We start from the raw sequence: 16,879 nt of genomic DNA on the forward strand, positions 1-16,879 counted from the left end.
TCGTTGCCACCTTGTTTTTGAGCGTAATCGTGTGTGAAGTACATCCTGAGCTCGTCTGGTGGGGGGGGTTAGGAGGGCTAAGGACCTGAGTGGGTGATTTTGCTTGCGAGGTGGCCTCTCGGAGCAATTCAACTGTCTGATCGTCTAATATCTGCTCAACCGACAGTTCCCCCTTTTTATCGTCTCCGCCGGACCCTTGAGCGCACAGGTGCAGCCCACTCTCACTGCGACATCTGCGCTGAAATTAATCAGTGTGTTCATGTGACCTGCAGCACTTTTGCGAGGCCCCCACTTTATGACACCTTGAATTGAGTTTATTGCTGTTGCTGTTGGTGATGTATTACTTAGTGATGTGTTAAAGGAATTAGTTGAAGTTATTTGCTTCTTTTTAATTAAAAAGTAATGTAATTATTATTTCAATTAAGTCTAAAGTGTGTTTTTTTTTCTTCCCTTTTCATCATTTCATGTATTTCATGCTTCAATGAATAATGTTATTTGCTTTACCAATGACTTAATTCGGTTTGTTATAAATTATATTGTTATATTAGTATTCTTGCTGTAGCTTCCCAGCTACTATTCAGGCTGCATTGGCACTTGTTTGCTTTTGTTCAGCTCCAGTGTAAGAGATTTAAATTTAGTTTTTTTTTGTTTGCTCGAGTGACAGCGTCTCTTTCCTTTCTAATAACCTGCAAGCTTTCACGAAAAATAAACCAAACACAAAGGGTCGAGGTGTTGCGGCTTGTTACATTAGACCCGTTTTGTTTTTAAACAATTCAATTTCAGCATGAGGATACGTGAATAAATGAAGCGCTGTGTTATTTATGTTTATCATTCAAATCCTGAAGTATTTGTAGCAAATGAAAAACAGGCTGTGATGAAAAGGGGAAAGGCTTCAATTACATGACTAATCAATAGCACTTTCTGTTCCGAGTCCAATAAGGCATAATTCATGTCAATGTGACTTTAGAATCAATAGAAATAGATAATTACAGCCAATCAGGAGCAAGGGGAGCGGCTTAACAACCACCAGTCACCGGCAGTAAAGACAAAACACTTTCTCAAGTGAAATGAGCTGCCACAGATCTCGGTGTAGCTTAAGAATCAATACATATTGATGACAGGAAATAAAAGAAAAATCAGCGAGTCCGGAAAGAAAAGAGGCTTAGATTAAATCCATCTGCAATTAGACAGAAATGCCTTCAATGAGCCCTCTCACATCTAAACATCTTAACCAGTGGAAAAACAACCAGTATGGGTGAGAGGTCTAAATGAAATAACCGATCAATACTCACTGCTGAGTCTGACAAGCCACCACTCATACCAGGGCAAATTTAGACCCAAACACGTAAACAACTCGAGTATAGCGTGGAATACTGCGTGTTTTTAATCGCTCAAATGCACAGAAACTATATTTTCTAACTTATTATAACATTCAAAGTGGTAACTATGTAACTTTGTGCTCCCGGTACGATCTCCAACAAGAAGTATGTAACGTTTTGTGGCACCACCAACTATATTTGACTTTGATTTTAGTGAAACTGGATGATATTTCATGGAGAAAATGTTCTCTGGTTTTTCCTCCTGCTGCTGCTGTGTATCAACTCTGTGAGATTTACAGAGTTTCCTGATGGACAGTGAAGTAAATTACAAACTATAGCTGTTAGCTGCTGTTTGCTCAAAGCACTCGGGAAGTATTAGTGTTAGTATCACCGGACAGAGGAAGTTTTCAGACTTTGGACACGGGGGAATGCAGATAGGGAGTGGAACTGGAGCTGGGCGAGCCAAAAAGAGTGAAGGAAACTAAGTACAGAAAAGGAGAGAGAGACCACGTGACCTCCGCCTCACTCAGGACTTGAGGGTTTTAGGTGACAGGAGGTGCACACGGCTTTATGAAATCTGCCTGTGAACCAGTGTGTGCAACTGAGGAGATCATAGCCTGCATTGTTCTCTGCTGTATGTCATCACAGTGAAACTACCGACAAGACATAATGACGACCCAGTCGTAACACTGCCTAACATTAGGTTATTTTCCCCTGAAACTCTTGTAAAGAAATCGGAATTCCCTATACGACGTGGAAAAATTTGTGCCATGTTAAATCTGTGGACAGTCAAGCTAATTTAATTTTCCTTTTAATTTATTTATTCATAAGGACAGCGCACATTAATCACCAATTCTGTAAATGTGCCAGCTGGCTAATTTCCAACATGTTTTGAAAACGTGTCAGCAGTCACGTCGAGAGATTAAGCGTTCCGAGAGGAGCGAGAGGAGGTTTTTGAGTTTGCTGGTGACGCCGCCTCACTCCAATGGGGCTGGACTTCTGAGAACTACAAAGAGGAGCACATCTCATGGTGAGGTACCGAGCGAATATCTGAAAGAGAAGTGGGGCGAAATTTGAAACTATAAGTGAAACGAGCAAGCGAAAGAGAGAATAGAAGCATGTGTATTTCCCACAATAAAATTTTGGCCATGCTCAAGCTGCACTCAACAGAATATAATCCACCACGCAGAGGCTCATTGTTGCATTAAGGTTAAAAATGAGATCAGTCTCAGCAGAGCCATTATTTTTGAGCAACAGAGGAGATGCAATTATCTATATTTAGGGAGTGACGCGCCATAATAATGAGTAATGTAAGAGACCCGTGTTCGCAGAAAATAAAAGTCAACAGATATTACTTTTGAAATGATTAATAAGAAATATATACTGCACATTCCTTACATAAGAGTGTGTAATGAGCCCAGTAATATTACTGTGTGACCAAGCTAATATTCTTTCCTAAAGTGCTCCCTTATGGTTGTGAGTAGTTATGTTTCAGATGTTGCATGCTGGCCATTATTCTGCAGGTGTCTGATTTGTGTCAGCGTGGTTCCTGGGTGTTCTTTCTTTGTCAATGAGAACAGAGGTACCAAAGCAGAATTACTCACAACCCTAATAGACCATCGAGGAATGGCCCCACTCCCGAGTCCCTCTCCAGAGCAATGAATCACCATAAAAAAACAATGAAAGGATTATTCATGTTTAAGTGTGATCTGCTGCCTGTGTACTGCCATGAATTTATATTCATTATTTTATCTCACATGACAAATTGAAGAAAAAAAAAAAAAGCTTAGCAATCTTTAAATACCAAAGTGTGCCGGCCTTTATAGGAGCAGAGTGTAGGATTTAGTGTCACCTAGTGGTGTAGTTGTGGATTGCAACCCCCTCATTATGATGACATAGTTATGCATATTATATTCCATTTCATGTCTTTTTATATAATTAGCGCCCCCTTAATTATACTCACTGGACTCTTAACAAATTAACAAGTAAATTCTGTTCACCACACCTGCAAAATGTGACAATTTGCAGCTTTTATCTCTTTTTAATAATTGAATGCACTGTTGGTTGGACAAAATAAATAATTTGAACATTTTTCAAAGTATTACTGTCAAGTATTATTATTACGATTTTAGTTTACATGATGAACAAATCTAATTTTGACAAGCTCAGAGCAGACAAAAGTGCGATCCCTTTGCACCTGTCATCAACTTTGCTAACTGTCTCCTGACCTGACTGCAGCTTCATATTCAATACACAAACACAGTAAAGCAAAAGCAAGCAAATAAATGTACTTCTCAAATTTTCAAAGGATTTCTTTAAGCAGAAACATTGCCTGGCTTGAGCTTCTCCCATATGAAATGCTATTTGTTTTTCTCTTTGTACCATTGTACACTGAATATTGACTAACTATATAACTGGGATTTGGACTGTTGGTTAAACAAAACAAGCTATTTCATGGTGTCAAATTGCTCTCAGAACTAATAAAAACCTAGTAATAGAGAAAAAGATCAATTGCTAATATAAATAATAGTTGCCACAGTGGATCAGTCCAAATAAAGGATGCATGTATTTCTATCCACAGCTTTAAAGAATAAAAAAAACAATGCCTTCAACTTTCACTGCACCGCTCTTGTTTCTATGAGTCTGTCAGAGTGATCTGAAGTCCACTGACTGTGCTGCCACTGATGCTCAGCCAGGAGCACATAAAGCCACCATTCACAACAAGTGATAGATGCCCATATAACTTTTGGGGAACGGTGGCGGAGCTCACAATCAATCAGCGGGTTTAGCTCTTTGCTCCAACCAAATTAAATCAACTCAATTTCAATTAAATCACAGCCGCCTCGCGCAAGCATCGGTTCTACTGAGGCTCAAACATCGACCGGCGTGCAGACAGTCCGAGGGCAAAGGCTGGGTGGACAAACTTTAAACTTTTAAACGGGTCCAACACTGTCAGGACACCGAGTCTGACACTAAACTGCACTTGCTGCAGGTGGCATATACGTGAGCTGAAAGTTAAGGGCATGAAAGGAAAGTTTCATTCATATACAAGGCTCTTAAAGCAATACAGCCTACACCGCATATGCATATGCAGACCGATACACATACACACTGAATACGCCTATTCAACTAATAGAGCTGAAGTGCAATGCACTGCTTGAAGATGGAAATCTACGTGGTGTTCTTCAGAGGAGGAACAGGGGACGAAGTGGAGTGAAGAGGGCTGGTCTCAGCTCTGAGGGTTCTTGTCTAACCCACACAAAGGTTGTCTAATAAATTTGACACACATGGCCAATGAAGGAGTCATACTGTTCTTTTAATTAGTGGGTGGTGTTCAGACTAAAAATAAATGCAGAGGCTTTGTACGTGAGGAGGTGTGTTGCTATGCTAAGTTTATGAGGGAGGATTTCACGAGTTTGGAAAAGAGGAAGCCGGAATGTTAACTCTCCTTTGTCCCGACACTATATGGACTTCCAATAACCAATCCAAGTTACAAGCATTGATCACAGCACATGAAAATGAAAAGGTGACAAAGGAAACTCAACCAACAGGATGTCACGCGGTGAGGTCAAACTGGGTTTTTGTCATGTCTTGTCATTTCCTGTTTTATTTTTGTTGTTTTTGCCTCCACGTGAGTGATTTTTTTTTGTTGTAAATTTCATAGTTTGTGGTTATTGTTTTCTGTTCAGCCTTATAGCGGATTTGGCTTTTGTCCTCCCCTTGTGGAGTGATTTTCTGTTACCTTTTCCTCTTTGCTTTTTATGTTTTTTTTCCCTCTTCGGAGTGGTTTTGCTTTGTAGAGTTAATTCTTGAATAGTATCTTTATTTTGACTCTAGGATAATTTTCATAGTCTTTTCTTTGAGTCTCTCAGTGTTGGAGTATTTCTAGTAAAGTTCCACCCAGCTGGTGAAATCTCTGCATCTGAGTCCTCCTTTGAGTCCGGGCCTTACACAGGACGCCTTTTAGATTTACAAATTAAAGGTTATTGAACACCCTTGTGCCTTGGTGTTTTCTTGTGTCTCTAAAGAGCACCAGTCCAGGAAGCTGGCTACCTAACTTCTTTTGACTTTAGAAAGCTATCATGATGAAACTCGTTTGACCGAGTAGATAAATGGCTAGTGTGGTTGGTCTAAGCCTTTACCAGCTGCACCATGCTGCCAACGCCGTGGCCTTAAATAAGTCAGCATCCGACACGGCTTGTGACCAAGTGTTGTTTTGAGTCTGAACAGTCTCCAGGTCTCGGTATGGTTCAAACAAAGTGATTGTCAGATTGTTTAACTGTGTCTGGTATCCCCCCTTCTTTCCTCACTTATTTCCCCGACGCTGAAATTGGTGAGTCTGACAATTTTTCTTGCAGTTTTTCAGGTGTGAGGAGATGAGTGGAAAGTAGACAGGGTTTGAAATTCTCTCTGAAGCTCCCTCTCTCTTTTTTTTTTCCGTCTTTCACTTTTTTGCATGTGCAAACACAAGACAACGGAACGAGCAAAGGACACAAAGCTCTCGCAGAGGCATTGTGGAGGCAGGCGGGTGCATCCATGGAGGCTACGACGGCCGACTTTGAGTGTTGCCATTTGGAACGGGTGTCAACACCTTTTACCTTTAGTTGATGGTCAGAACAAAACTTCACACAACTGAGTTTGTTCCAACTACACTGAACTTTTTTATTCTCTCACTCAGGCACTACTTCTCCCTCTCCTTTTCTTTTTTTCCCCGTGCCCTATATTCCTCCTTCTGTGCCTCCAGTCAGTTCACTCATTTCCCTTTGCTACACCTTCTTTCTGTTTTGCTTGTGCTTCCAGATGACGGGGCCACCACACTGCAGATTACATGCAGACCCGGGTGCAGGTAGCACTCAGGTTGTGTGAGGCTCTTAGCCACAATTGCAGCTTGAATGACAGTGACAGGTAAGCCTCGAGCTGCTCTCACGGATCTTTGCTCTTCTTACTCTCTCTGCCACTCCTCAACCTAACACAAGAGCAACCATATGTTGCTCTCCTGCCATCTAGTAGAGAGTTATTTCATTAAAATTCTACCTTTTGTTTTTTTCAGTCTCCTTGCTGCTTCAGGCTTAGGCAGGTTGGCCTGCACTGCAGACATGAAAAAGGATCAACATTGGAAGCTTCTCAACAGATGGCTGCAAGGACTTATATGTTAGATGATGTCCCCTTCAGCATGAAAGCCGCTCAGCCAAAAGAACCACAGTTACTGTCCAGCAGATTCAAGTGGTGACTACGGTTGTTGGAGGCAGGTCAAAGCAACTGTTTAGGGAGGTACTTCATGTTTGTCTATGATAGGTCCTGGCAGCTGCGCTCAAGTGTTCAGTGTGTTGAGTCACCACAGGGACTTGAACTCAGCCTGTGTCAACTGTCAAGCAGATGTCCAGGATCAGAAGAAGGACAGTGCACGTGCTTTAGAGGAAGACCGTGTCCCCAAGTGCACTTATCTATACGCATTCACATGCCTACCACCCCTAGATTTGTGTGTCAAGCACATGACACACTGCCAGTGAAAGCAAAACAGGACGGATGATTTCAAAAATTGAAATGTGCGATTCTGAAGTCCTGATCGGGTCGGTCATTTGACATGAAGAAGTGAAAGGAGCGAGGGCATAGTGCTTGCTGTACTGATTGTCATGGGGAATTCAGGAAACTCAAGTGCAATTCTTTCTCCTCTCTTTTTCTTTAACGCTACCTCGAGCTTTCCCTGTCTGGTCCATTGACTCTTTGTCAGGCACTATTGAGTATGAGTATGAGAATATCTGTGACACTTTGCCCTGTGGTATTGGCTGGTATTTCTGGAGCTGGGTGAGCTACACAGATCTCAAATGTCCCTCTCTCTCTCTCTCTCTCTCTCTCTGTCTGCTAATTCAATAAAAAAAAAGTCAATGATTGAATCCCGTCCCTCATGTGACAGCTTGAAGCCCAAGACAACCTACGGTGACAAAAACATTCATGGAAAATCACAGAAAATGCATTTTGCATGACGCTTGATGTGGAGTTGTCACTCAGAATTATCTCTTACTTTGGTGGCTAGCACAGTGGAGGGATTTCAGCACATATACAAATTAAAAAAGTAAAAAAAAAAGAAGAGCAGTGAGAGAGAAAAATCCAGAGCTGCTTCCAAAGCGGCTGCCACTCCGGTCTAATCTTTAAAGTAACTGTACACATGCACCACTACGAGAAAATGAGATCATTAATAGGGATGGCAAGGCAATAGATTTGTGCATTTATTATGTGGAGAAACAACATAAACAAGCACTGCGCGAAGTAGATAAACAGGCTGCCGCAAAGCTGCTCTTGGCCAGTTGGGCACTAATCTGCGTGTTGTGGCCTACAGAGACGTTACTATAGACTTTGAAGAAGTAAGCAACCTAAAAATAAAAAAAAAAACACTATTAACTATGCACTTATAATTATACATATAAAAGCAATCACATGTACAAACGCACACACACACACAGTCGAATTCGCACACTCGTGACTTATCAAAGCATTCGTAATGTCATTCTACAAATCATGCCTGACCACCGGGCTTTCACATCCGGCTGTAAGCGTTCAATCTTTCTAAAAAAAGATGTCTGCAAATGGAGTCGTTCTCTGTGATTGCACGTATTGGGCATTAAACCTCCAGGATGCGGAGTTAATGGGATTGCTCCTTTTTTTTTTTTTTTTTGCTTCTAGCTGAGGACCGCACGGTGGCTTGAGGGGCTGTGAGTTGATGGCTGGAACCGACTTAGTGGAGACAAGAAGAAACCCAAGCCAATTTTCACTTTGTTGCTTCTCCAGCATGGCCAAGAAATCCAATTCCATCAGGCCTTTTGCTGCTGGGGCGGGCTGATAGAAATGGGCCCTAAGTCCTGTAGCTGGGCCAGCTTATTCCCTTATCTTCTAATGGCTCTGATCGTGGATTGGAGGAAAGGGTGTCAGAATAACTGCCGTATGACCCGCTGCCAAAGACCCCTGATTAATCTCACTAAGGAACAACAGGAACAAGCTATGGCTATTACAGATAGCACTAAAATAATTTACATATTCGCCGTGGAGAATTTATTATCTAATAACAGAACTGTCAACACTACTAAAACATTATGAGGATTGTAAGGCGCCCATATGACCCAACCTGAGGTAAAGATCTATCCTTATGGCTGAGCTCAAATCTCTATTATATTGTGTTCTGACTCACCAGGGGCTTTGTAGAATCCGATGTCTTCCTCAGTGAGAGGCAGCAGGAAGACTTCACCCTCCTTCCACAGCAGGGGGTACTCCTGCCCTCCAGAGAACTCTCCCGACCAGCCATCTTGATCTGGAGGTAAAAAGAAAGCCAAACATGAATCACAGCTATCATCACAGAGACAGTCGGGATGTATATACGGCAAACTGTAGTGTTCACAAAGAATTTAATGTTTTGTTTGGTTTCATTTCATCTGTGACCAACAGAGAGAGGCAGTAACCAGAGTACAGTAACCCTGAGAACTCGACAATAAAGACCAAAGAAGAGATGCAAATACAGAACACACGCTGAAAATATAATAAACACAACCAAACTGAGAAAACACCTGCAAATTACAAAACAACGTTTCTAGGGGGGAATAAGAAGTTTCCATCATTTCCAGGTAATCAACACCAGCTCACATCTTTTTTTAGGTGCTTTTCACCGCGTTTGCAGCTCATTCCGTTGCATTGCATATGTGTGAATGTGTTCATTTCTTTGCAGCCTAAATTCTGTCAAATTGATGAAAACGATTACCTAATTTGCTTTTGCGTTGTCAATTTGCATATTTTAGTCTCAAGTTGCATTGAGCCTGTAACTGTGAACTGAGTGTACCTAAAAAAAAAAGGCAATCATCTGCTTTCCCTGGTCCCATGTTTAAAAAAAAAAGACTAAAATAGAATAAATCCAATAAAGCTGACATATACAAATAAACATAACAACATGCACAAGCCAGCACAATACACACTCACCAGTAAATAACAGCATAATACAATATGGTAGTTAAGGAAAACGAAGAGGGTGCAAATTTAGAGAAAACCATTATTCGTGTTGTTAATTCCAGCGAGGTTGTAACAACCCTAGAGTAACAAGGGAGCCTCATTAATGGCTGGTGAGCCTTAGACAATACCTTCAATGAAGTCAGAAGTGATGTTGACAGCAGCGTAGTGATTGGATGAGGAACAAGCCAGGGAATGGCCATGGCAGAAACAAGGTTGACAGCCTTCTGGGTTTCCTTGTTGTAGGTTGAAAAACCCTGGCTTGCATCTGTAGGAACACATACACACACACATACACACACTTGTATATAAGCTTATTAAGATGCACACGCTGCGCAGATGCCTCATTGCAGCTATTTACCATAACCTCGCTGTAGTCTTATTCTCACTAATCTCTTTAATTTGTTCTCAGGGTGCTGGGCGCTGTAGACCAAAGCGTTAAGGAAGAAGGTGAACCTAATGGAGCTCAGCTGCGAAGACCCGGAGCCCTGACCTACAGACACTAGCAGACATATGGATGGGACAGGAACACGGCTAAAAAAAAATCAGTCACGACACTAGTCAGATTACACAGGAGAGAAGCCTGCTCAACGAGCTGTGAAATCAGAAGGAAAAAAAAAAAAGAGTCAACAAACCGGGACCACAGAATTATTCAATAGTTTGAGACCTGGGGCTGTGTGTATTGCTAATGTCACAGTGAGTTTATCAGTTTGATCTTGTATCCTAGAGGAACGAGATAGAAACAGACAGGAAGAAGCAAAGACTTGGTTATTGACATGTTGTAACAGTCATGTTCACTGTCCAAGAAGTCGGAATGATGGATAGCCCCAGATGTTAGAGACATTTTTAGACAAATTATTCTTAAACCTTTTCTTTTTAGTGTGATGACCTGTCTGAACCAAAGCATTAAATACTTTACCATTGAATCTAGCAGTGATAAATACTTTGTCATTGAAATGAAGATGTGACATGATCAAAAACACTACATCCTGCACATGAACTGATGAAGTAACGGCGTCAGTTGTTCTGTTGTGGAAGACTTCAACAGTTGCCTCGGTAACTGGAGGTCATGTGCGCACATACGTGACGTAAGCGATAACCTTATAAACACACCTGTCACAGCTCTGTCCCTCCACGTTTGGCTTGCAGTAACATCGTCCGTCCAGAGAAGAGCAGTCGTCCACACTTCCGTCGGGGTCACACTCGCACGGCCTACAAGACGACATGTGGCCGTGAGGATGAAATATGTAAATAGACGGTACTCAACATGTGTACGTGGGAGACAACATGTTATTGGATTTTGAACACAAGGGCAATTTAATGTGAGAACTTCACTGAGAAGGGTATTCTGTATGTACTCGCCTCCCCCCTCTAGATCACAGATGGTCAGGTACACAACAGAAGCCCTGGAGACAGTGGGGTGTCTTGCTCAAGGACACTTCAACAACACAGATACTTGTCTTGGGCCTCGAACCTGAGCTTCCCTAATAACTAGTTGACCATGCGAGGGTGTTTTTCTCATCAGCACGCTGACAAAAACACAACAAGTGCTCTTGGAACAAATCATGCGCAGCGCGTCGCTTGTTTTTAGCACATCACAAAAATTAAAAGGCTGTGTAAACAACCTTGATAAAAGCAAGTGTACGGGGTCAACAGTGACTTGGATTATGTCAAAATGTGTTTGATCACCTTCATTGATTGATTACTTTTGTTTGAAACTGTAGCACAGAATCTATTTTTTTTTTTTTAATAAGGTGCTATTACAAATAATTTAATTATCCCAAGGCAAGCCATCTCTACTTGTTTCTGCTCCAGTGGTCTGCGTAATTCACACCTCAGCCCAGCAGCCTGATTTAGCTGCATGAGTGAGAGAACGCTATGTCTGTGTGTGTGTATGCATGCTGGCATGTGTGCATGCATATATGTTCGTATTGACAGAATTTTGGCTGGAAGAACAATTGTTGACATTTTAAGAACCACCTCTAATATTATTGTACACTTTTGATTTATATAATAGTTTATGCCCAAAACGTATATTCAATAAAAGGAATTAGTTTCAGGTAACATCCCACACAGTGATGCTTGAGGCTCACTTTAGACCTGCAGCAACTGGTGTTTTTGTCCATTTGTGGGCAAGCTGTAAACATATCACTGATGGAGATAATGTGGGGAACATGTTAACTATTGTCAAAAACGGTGGTGGTCGGTAGCGTAGTGGGTTAAGCGGCCGCCCCGTGTGTGGAGGTTATAGTCCTCGCTGCAGCTGGCCCCGGTTCAAGTCCTGCATCGGACGGCTAATTTACTGCGTGTATTCCCCCTGTCTATCTTCAGCTGTCCTATCAATAAAAGGCCAAAAAAATAATCTTAAAAAAAACAAAACAAACTATTGTCAAAAACATCCACCAGGTACGGAACAACATTAGCTTTCATTTAGAGTTGTGTTTTTTTTTACTGGCTAATATAAGTGCAATAATCACTCTGATTGTAGCTCGAGTTTGGTCTCCACCAGCTCTTTAGAAAGATAACTAGCTTTTTATCATCAGCTAATAAAGCTGCTGTTTGTCTGTTATACCTATCACCTAACTATGGATACTGTGCCGACAGCCAGCAGACTAATATGAACACCAAATAATCATTGATATGCGATTCAGCGCCATCACGACTTAGCATTCCCTCTGCAGGTAGAAGGGGTCAGGGAGAGCTAGTGTAGACTTCTTATGAATATAAATACTGCAACATACTTCTCAGACACGCGCGCGCACACACACACACACATTCACCATCGTATACATTTACATGCTGGCTCATATGCACGCATACTTAGTATGCCCTCGGGTCAGAGAAAGTTGGACTGTGCTTTTCATCATCAAAATGTATGCAGCGGGTCAGTTCATCCTCAAGCTGCAACAAAAGGACACAGTTTGCAGAGGCTCTGAGGTAAATCAGTCTCATATCTACAGGAATGAAAGCAAATCTTTTTATAAAATCATAAACCCTCTGAGCGCATTTTCGGAGCATACTGAAACAAACAAATTCAGAGCAAAAGTATAAACATAGAGAGAAAACATTTTAATAGAATTCAATATGATTCAAATATTAATGTTGTTCTTTTTCAGGGCTCCGCCTCAATTAATACAAATAATATATATTGAGCCATCAATCTTGTAAGATCTTTTCACAATCATTGGATTGTTTCTGCAGTAAAACTCCAAACAAGATCTCTTTCAATGAATAAATCAAAGTATTTATTGACTTAAATTAGAAAATGAGTAAAAAGCTGAATTATGAATGATCTATAAATAACCTTCTAACAAACAGCTGGTGACAGTTAAAAGGGATTATGGATGTTTGGATCAATGAAACCGGGTTAACATGGGATAATGTTGTGTACAACTACAGCGACCTTGCCTAACTGGATGTAAAGCATGATGCATGCACTGTCTTTGGAGGGAAGCAGGGAAAAAAAAAAATCTGTTCTCTGTAGTTTCTGAAGGCAGCGAGGCTGTCACCATGGTAACAGATGGAAGAGACCGCATGGTCTCTGGCTCGGTTCTGAGGGATGTTCAAACACCAGGTCTTTTTTTTTTTCTCCTGGTCTGGCTGGATGACTGACCAAACAGAACGCCGACCATGTGCAGCAGGAGGAAATTCATGGCAACAGTTTGCAGAAGTTGTGATTACTCCAGTCTCTATTTTCAGGCCCTGGGTCAAAATGACACTTGATATTTGCCTTTTGTTTTCATCTAATATTTCTTAACATTGGATTGGAGAGGGAAAAAATATTGCTTTTTTTTTTTTTCTTAAACCTATAATAGGTGACTTTTTGGCCACTGGGTACGATGAGAACAAGCTGTAAACAAAACACTGACATCTCCTTATAAAGTAGACGTAGCAAACACCAATGCAACAATAATATTTCAGGTATTTTGATGAATGTCCAATATTCACTCTCCGTTGAGCTCGGTTGAGATAGGTATCTGGCTCTTTAGTGGCCAAATGTTCATCAGGCAGTGGCTCACTTTATCTGTCTGACATTTGGTATATTGATCGGAGCTTTTTTTTTTCGCCCCCTGAAGAATAGTCTAAAAAACAATAAATATGAGAGAATGAATCATAACAGTAAATTTGTGGGCTATAAAAACCAAAAAACTGAGCTGAAAGACACTCAAACTGGTTTCTTCACTACATGTGACCCCTCTTATATCACACATAAGTCGTACACCATTCCACAGTGTACATAAACAGCACTCCCAACTCCCTGCTTCCTGTTTGGGGAATGTCAAAATGATAAAGTCCCTCCTTCCGGGACATCTGCAACATCCCTAATTCAGACATAACTTCCCTGTTGCATTAATGTAAACACCTCGGACACCTGTTACTACTAGTGTGGGAATGTTACACTGCTGGGATATAATTTGGAAATAAATGTGATCTGATTATCTTATTTTACAAGATGCATGATGTCTAAATTAATGCAAATGTTATGCAGATTATTTACAGATTATTAAGTAATACTATATGTAAATATTTAGAGATTATTAGATAATATTCATACTATGTCATCGAACAGCTCCATTGTTTTTGGTGCAATGACTGTTGGGTAATCTTGCTTGTCAGCTTTCAGCAAACTGTTGTTTACGTCTTCTCTACACAGTTCACAGCTCCTTTTTGAAATGAGCACACTTTGCTGCCTGTGGTTTGGACCTTTAATTAACATGGATGAATACCCACTTTGCTGGAAACTACAAGGCAATTGGATTTCACCCATAGTCACCGAACACCTGTCGATATAAAAATATAGATCAGAGCAGCAGCTCTTACTCTGTAGTTAGAAAATATAAAATGAACCACATGACTATTAACTTTTGGATTAACCCCACTCAAAACTCAAACAAACAAACTGCATTTGAAAACGCGATAACATTGCAGATTGTTTTTGTTTTTCAAACCATTCAGAGAATATGTGCGAACAGATGAAAAGAGGCAGAAGATAGTGACACATGGGATTGTTAGAGATGAAAATGACCCTAAAATACCCTGCTCTGAGTGAAAGCTTAGCTAAATTGAATGTTGATTTCTTTTTTCTTTCCCCCCCTCAGTTCATGTTTCCATGTGGAAAATTACAGCGCTCTGGGTTTGGCTTGCTTGTTAGAACGGTTGTTAGCAGTTTGATACTTGTATTTGGCACAATGTGGTACTCGCTGATAAGGAGGTCACTAATTTACAGCAGTGTCACATAGAGAAATGAGAATCCTCTTGTTTACGACTGCTTTGTAGTTTGATAAATTCAGCAGCTCGGCAGACGGTGTAACCTGCAAAACGGGGCGAGATTTATTCAGCGTTTGTGTTACCTGCTCTCTTTTAACAGCTTCTCCATATTTGTAATCACTACTTTAGTTATCGTAGTCGTGGAAACTGAAAAATCACTTTCTGTCTAGTGCAGATGATTGCTTGCAAAGGAAAGAGCCATCAGAATTATGAAACGTAGTCTCCCCTCGGTTCCTATAGCACTTTAAGATAACACAAATCACCTGCATTACTCTTGAGACGCATTGTTCCTCCTCTTATCCTTTGATTGTCACAACATCCGTCACATGACCCCACCCCTCAAACTCCTCCACATGTATATTTCTTTGTTGTGCAGCTAAACATTTATTATTAACACGCATACACAGGAAGAGATTTCAATCACCCTCCAGGCTAAGCTCCCTAACAATTAGTTTACTTGTTACTGCATGCGACGTCTTAAACATGATTATATCAAGATAGATACATAAGAAACTAATATTTGTTTTTCTTCTGTCTCAATATGTTTGTGCATCTGTGTTTATGACTATGCGTGTTGCTCACCTGCAGCCACCAGGGCCGAGCGAGTGAAAGCCAGCCCGACATGTGTCACACTTCTCCCCTGTCACGCCAGCTCGACACGCACACCTTCCATCTACATCACACTGCAGACTAACTGAACCTGGGAGGGACAGCAGATGGATCATGCAGGAGGGGGAAAATGTGAAGGGTACACAGAGAGAAGGAGGATGGTGGGAAAAAATACCATTAGAACCCATAAATGTTATTGCTAAATCAAATGCAATGGATCAAATTAAAGATTTGTCATGATGGGGATAACTGAATACCCGTTATTGAATTCCGGTCCAAAAGCTCCAGTGATGAGCTTGGAAGAGTGTGATATACCCTTGCAACCACACCGTCGCTGACATACTGTAGCTTTAGTTAATGGAGAAAAAAGAGCAGCAGAGGCATTGTGGACATGAGAGAAAAGAAAGCCTGATGGAGTCAGCTATAACCTTTTGTCAATATAATGGACTCTAACACGTCTGTGCAATCACCTTACTCTATTTAGGAACCACAGAGGAGAAGATAGCTGATGTATTTGTTCATTTTTTTTCTCCGTCTCTCTCTCTTTACCCTGATGATGGTGTAATTAAGAGTCCAAACATTTAACATCCCATCTCCACCTAAAATTAAAACCTAACGACCACAGAGTCTCTTTATTGATAACGTTCAGTGAGTCGACCGGATCAATTTACGACAGCCCGGGTAAAGTCATGGATTTCTTTAATGGTCGTTTGGGAAGATGAGGCGAGGATACATCAGATGAGATGCGCAGAGAAGACATGAGACGAACGAGATTGTATGAATTATGAATCAGAGAAGACTCTACTCGAAGGCAAGGTTTGGCAGTTGAGGAGTCGATGGGTAAGAATAAATATTAATACGGTGTGATTAATGATTTAAAAACATTTCGCCATAAAAATTGCAACAATTAATCCTATGAGTCCTTTTTTTGTCTGCAGCTAAATCTTGCTTATGGTTCCCTTATTGTGCCAATACAGCAATCCAATTTAACCATAATTAAATTTTCTGATGCCAGAGAAAACAATAGTAGTGAGTAATGATATTGGCATGGATTATAATTAGGATTTTTAAGTTATTACCAAAAACAATTAAGGATTTTGTAGCTGCAGTTTACCATTAATGTTGCAGTTGCAGGGCAGGCAGGGCTCCTCAGCAGATCTCCTGTAGTGGTTATCTCTGCAGCGCTCACAATGGGGCCCATCAGTGTTATCTCTGCAGTTCACACAGCGCCCCCCACTGCCGGTGCTCCGGTACTGCTCCATGTCAAACGCACAGTCATCTGACCTCCCACTGCAGTTACACTCTGTGAAGCAAGGGAGAGGAAGCAAGAAAGAGAAAAGAGCAAGAGGTCAAGTGAGGGGAGACGTGAAGAATGAGGAGAGAGCAGCCAGAAGGAGACGGGGGGGGGGGGGGGGGGGGGGGGGGGGGGGGGGGGGGGGGGGCGAGAAGGTAAAAAGAGAAGGAGACGGAAATAGACAGAGGAAAGACGCAGAGGGCGGGATACATGTGTGAGAGATTATGCGTTCTGGGATTGGATCATAATTTAGAGGCTCGTTGCTAATCTTATTTCACACAGGCCTAATGAGGAGCCAATCGGCTGTCAGGGGGCACTTAGATAACAGTAATTCATGTTTATACAAGAGCAAATTACCCAAGTGATAACGCACCATCACAGCTCTCATACTCCTCACATC

General features: G+C 41.3%; 1 protein-coding gene across 1 annotated transcript in view; it reads right to left on the minus strand.

Annotated features, from left to right (window-relative positions):
* lamc3 (laminin, gamma 3) overlaps window positions 1-16,879 on the minus strand; it is a 105,218-nt gene that overhangs the window by 47,163 nt on the left and 41,176 nt on the right. The window contains exons 5-9 of the mRNA XM_019269141.2: window positions 16,300-16,488; window positions 15,159-15,276; window positions 10,422-10,520; window positions 9,440-9,576; window positions 8,503-8,622 (exon numbers count right to left, since the gene is read on the minus strand). Coding sequence (XP_019124686.1) covers window positions 8,503-8,622; window positions 9,440-9,576; window positions 10,422-10,520; window positions 15,159-15,276; window positions 16,300-16,488 — 663 coding nt within the window. The remainder of the gene's footprint in view (window positions 1-8,502; window positions 8,623-9,439; window positions 9,577-10,421; window positions 10,521-15,158; window positions 15,277-16,299; window positions 16,489-16,879) is intronic.

The sequence above is a fragment of the Larimichthys crocea genome, chromosome IX (genome assembly GCF_000972845.2).
Source record: "Larimichthys crocea isolate SSNF chromosome IX, L_crocea_2.0, whole genome shotgun sequence".
Taxonomy (NCBI): Eukaryota; Metazoa; Chordata; class Actinopteri; family Sciaenidae; genus Larimichthys; species Larimichthys crocea.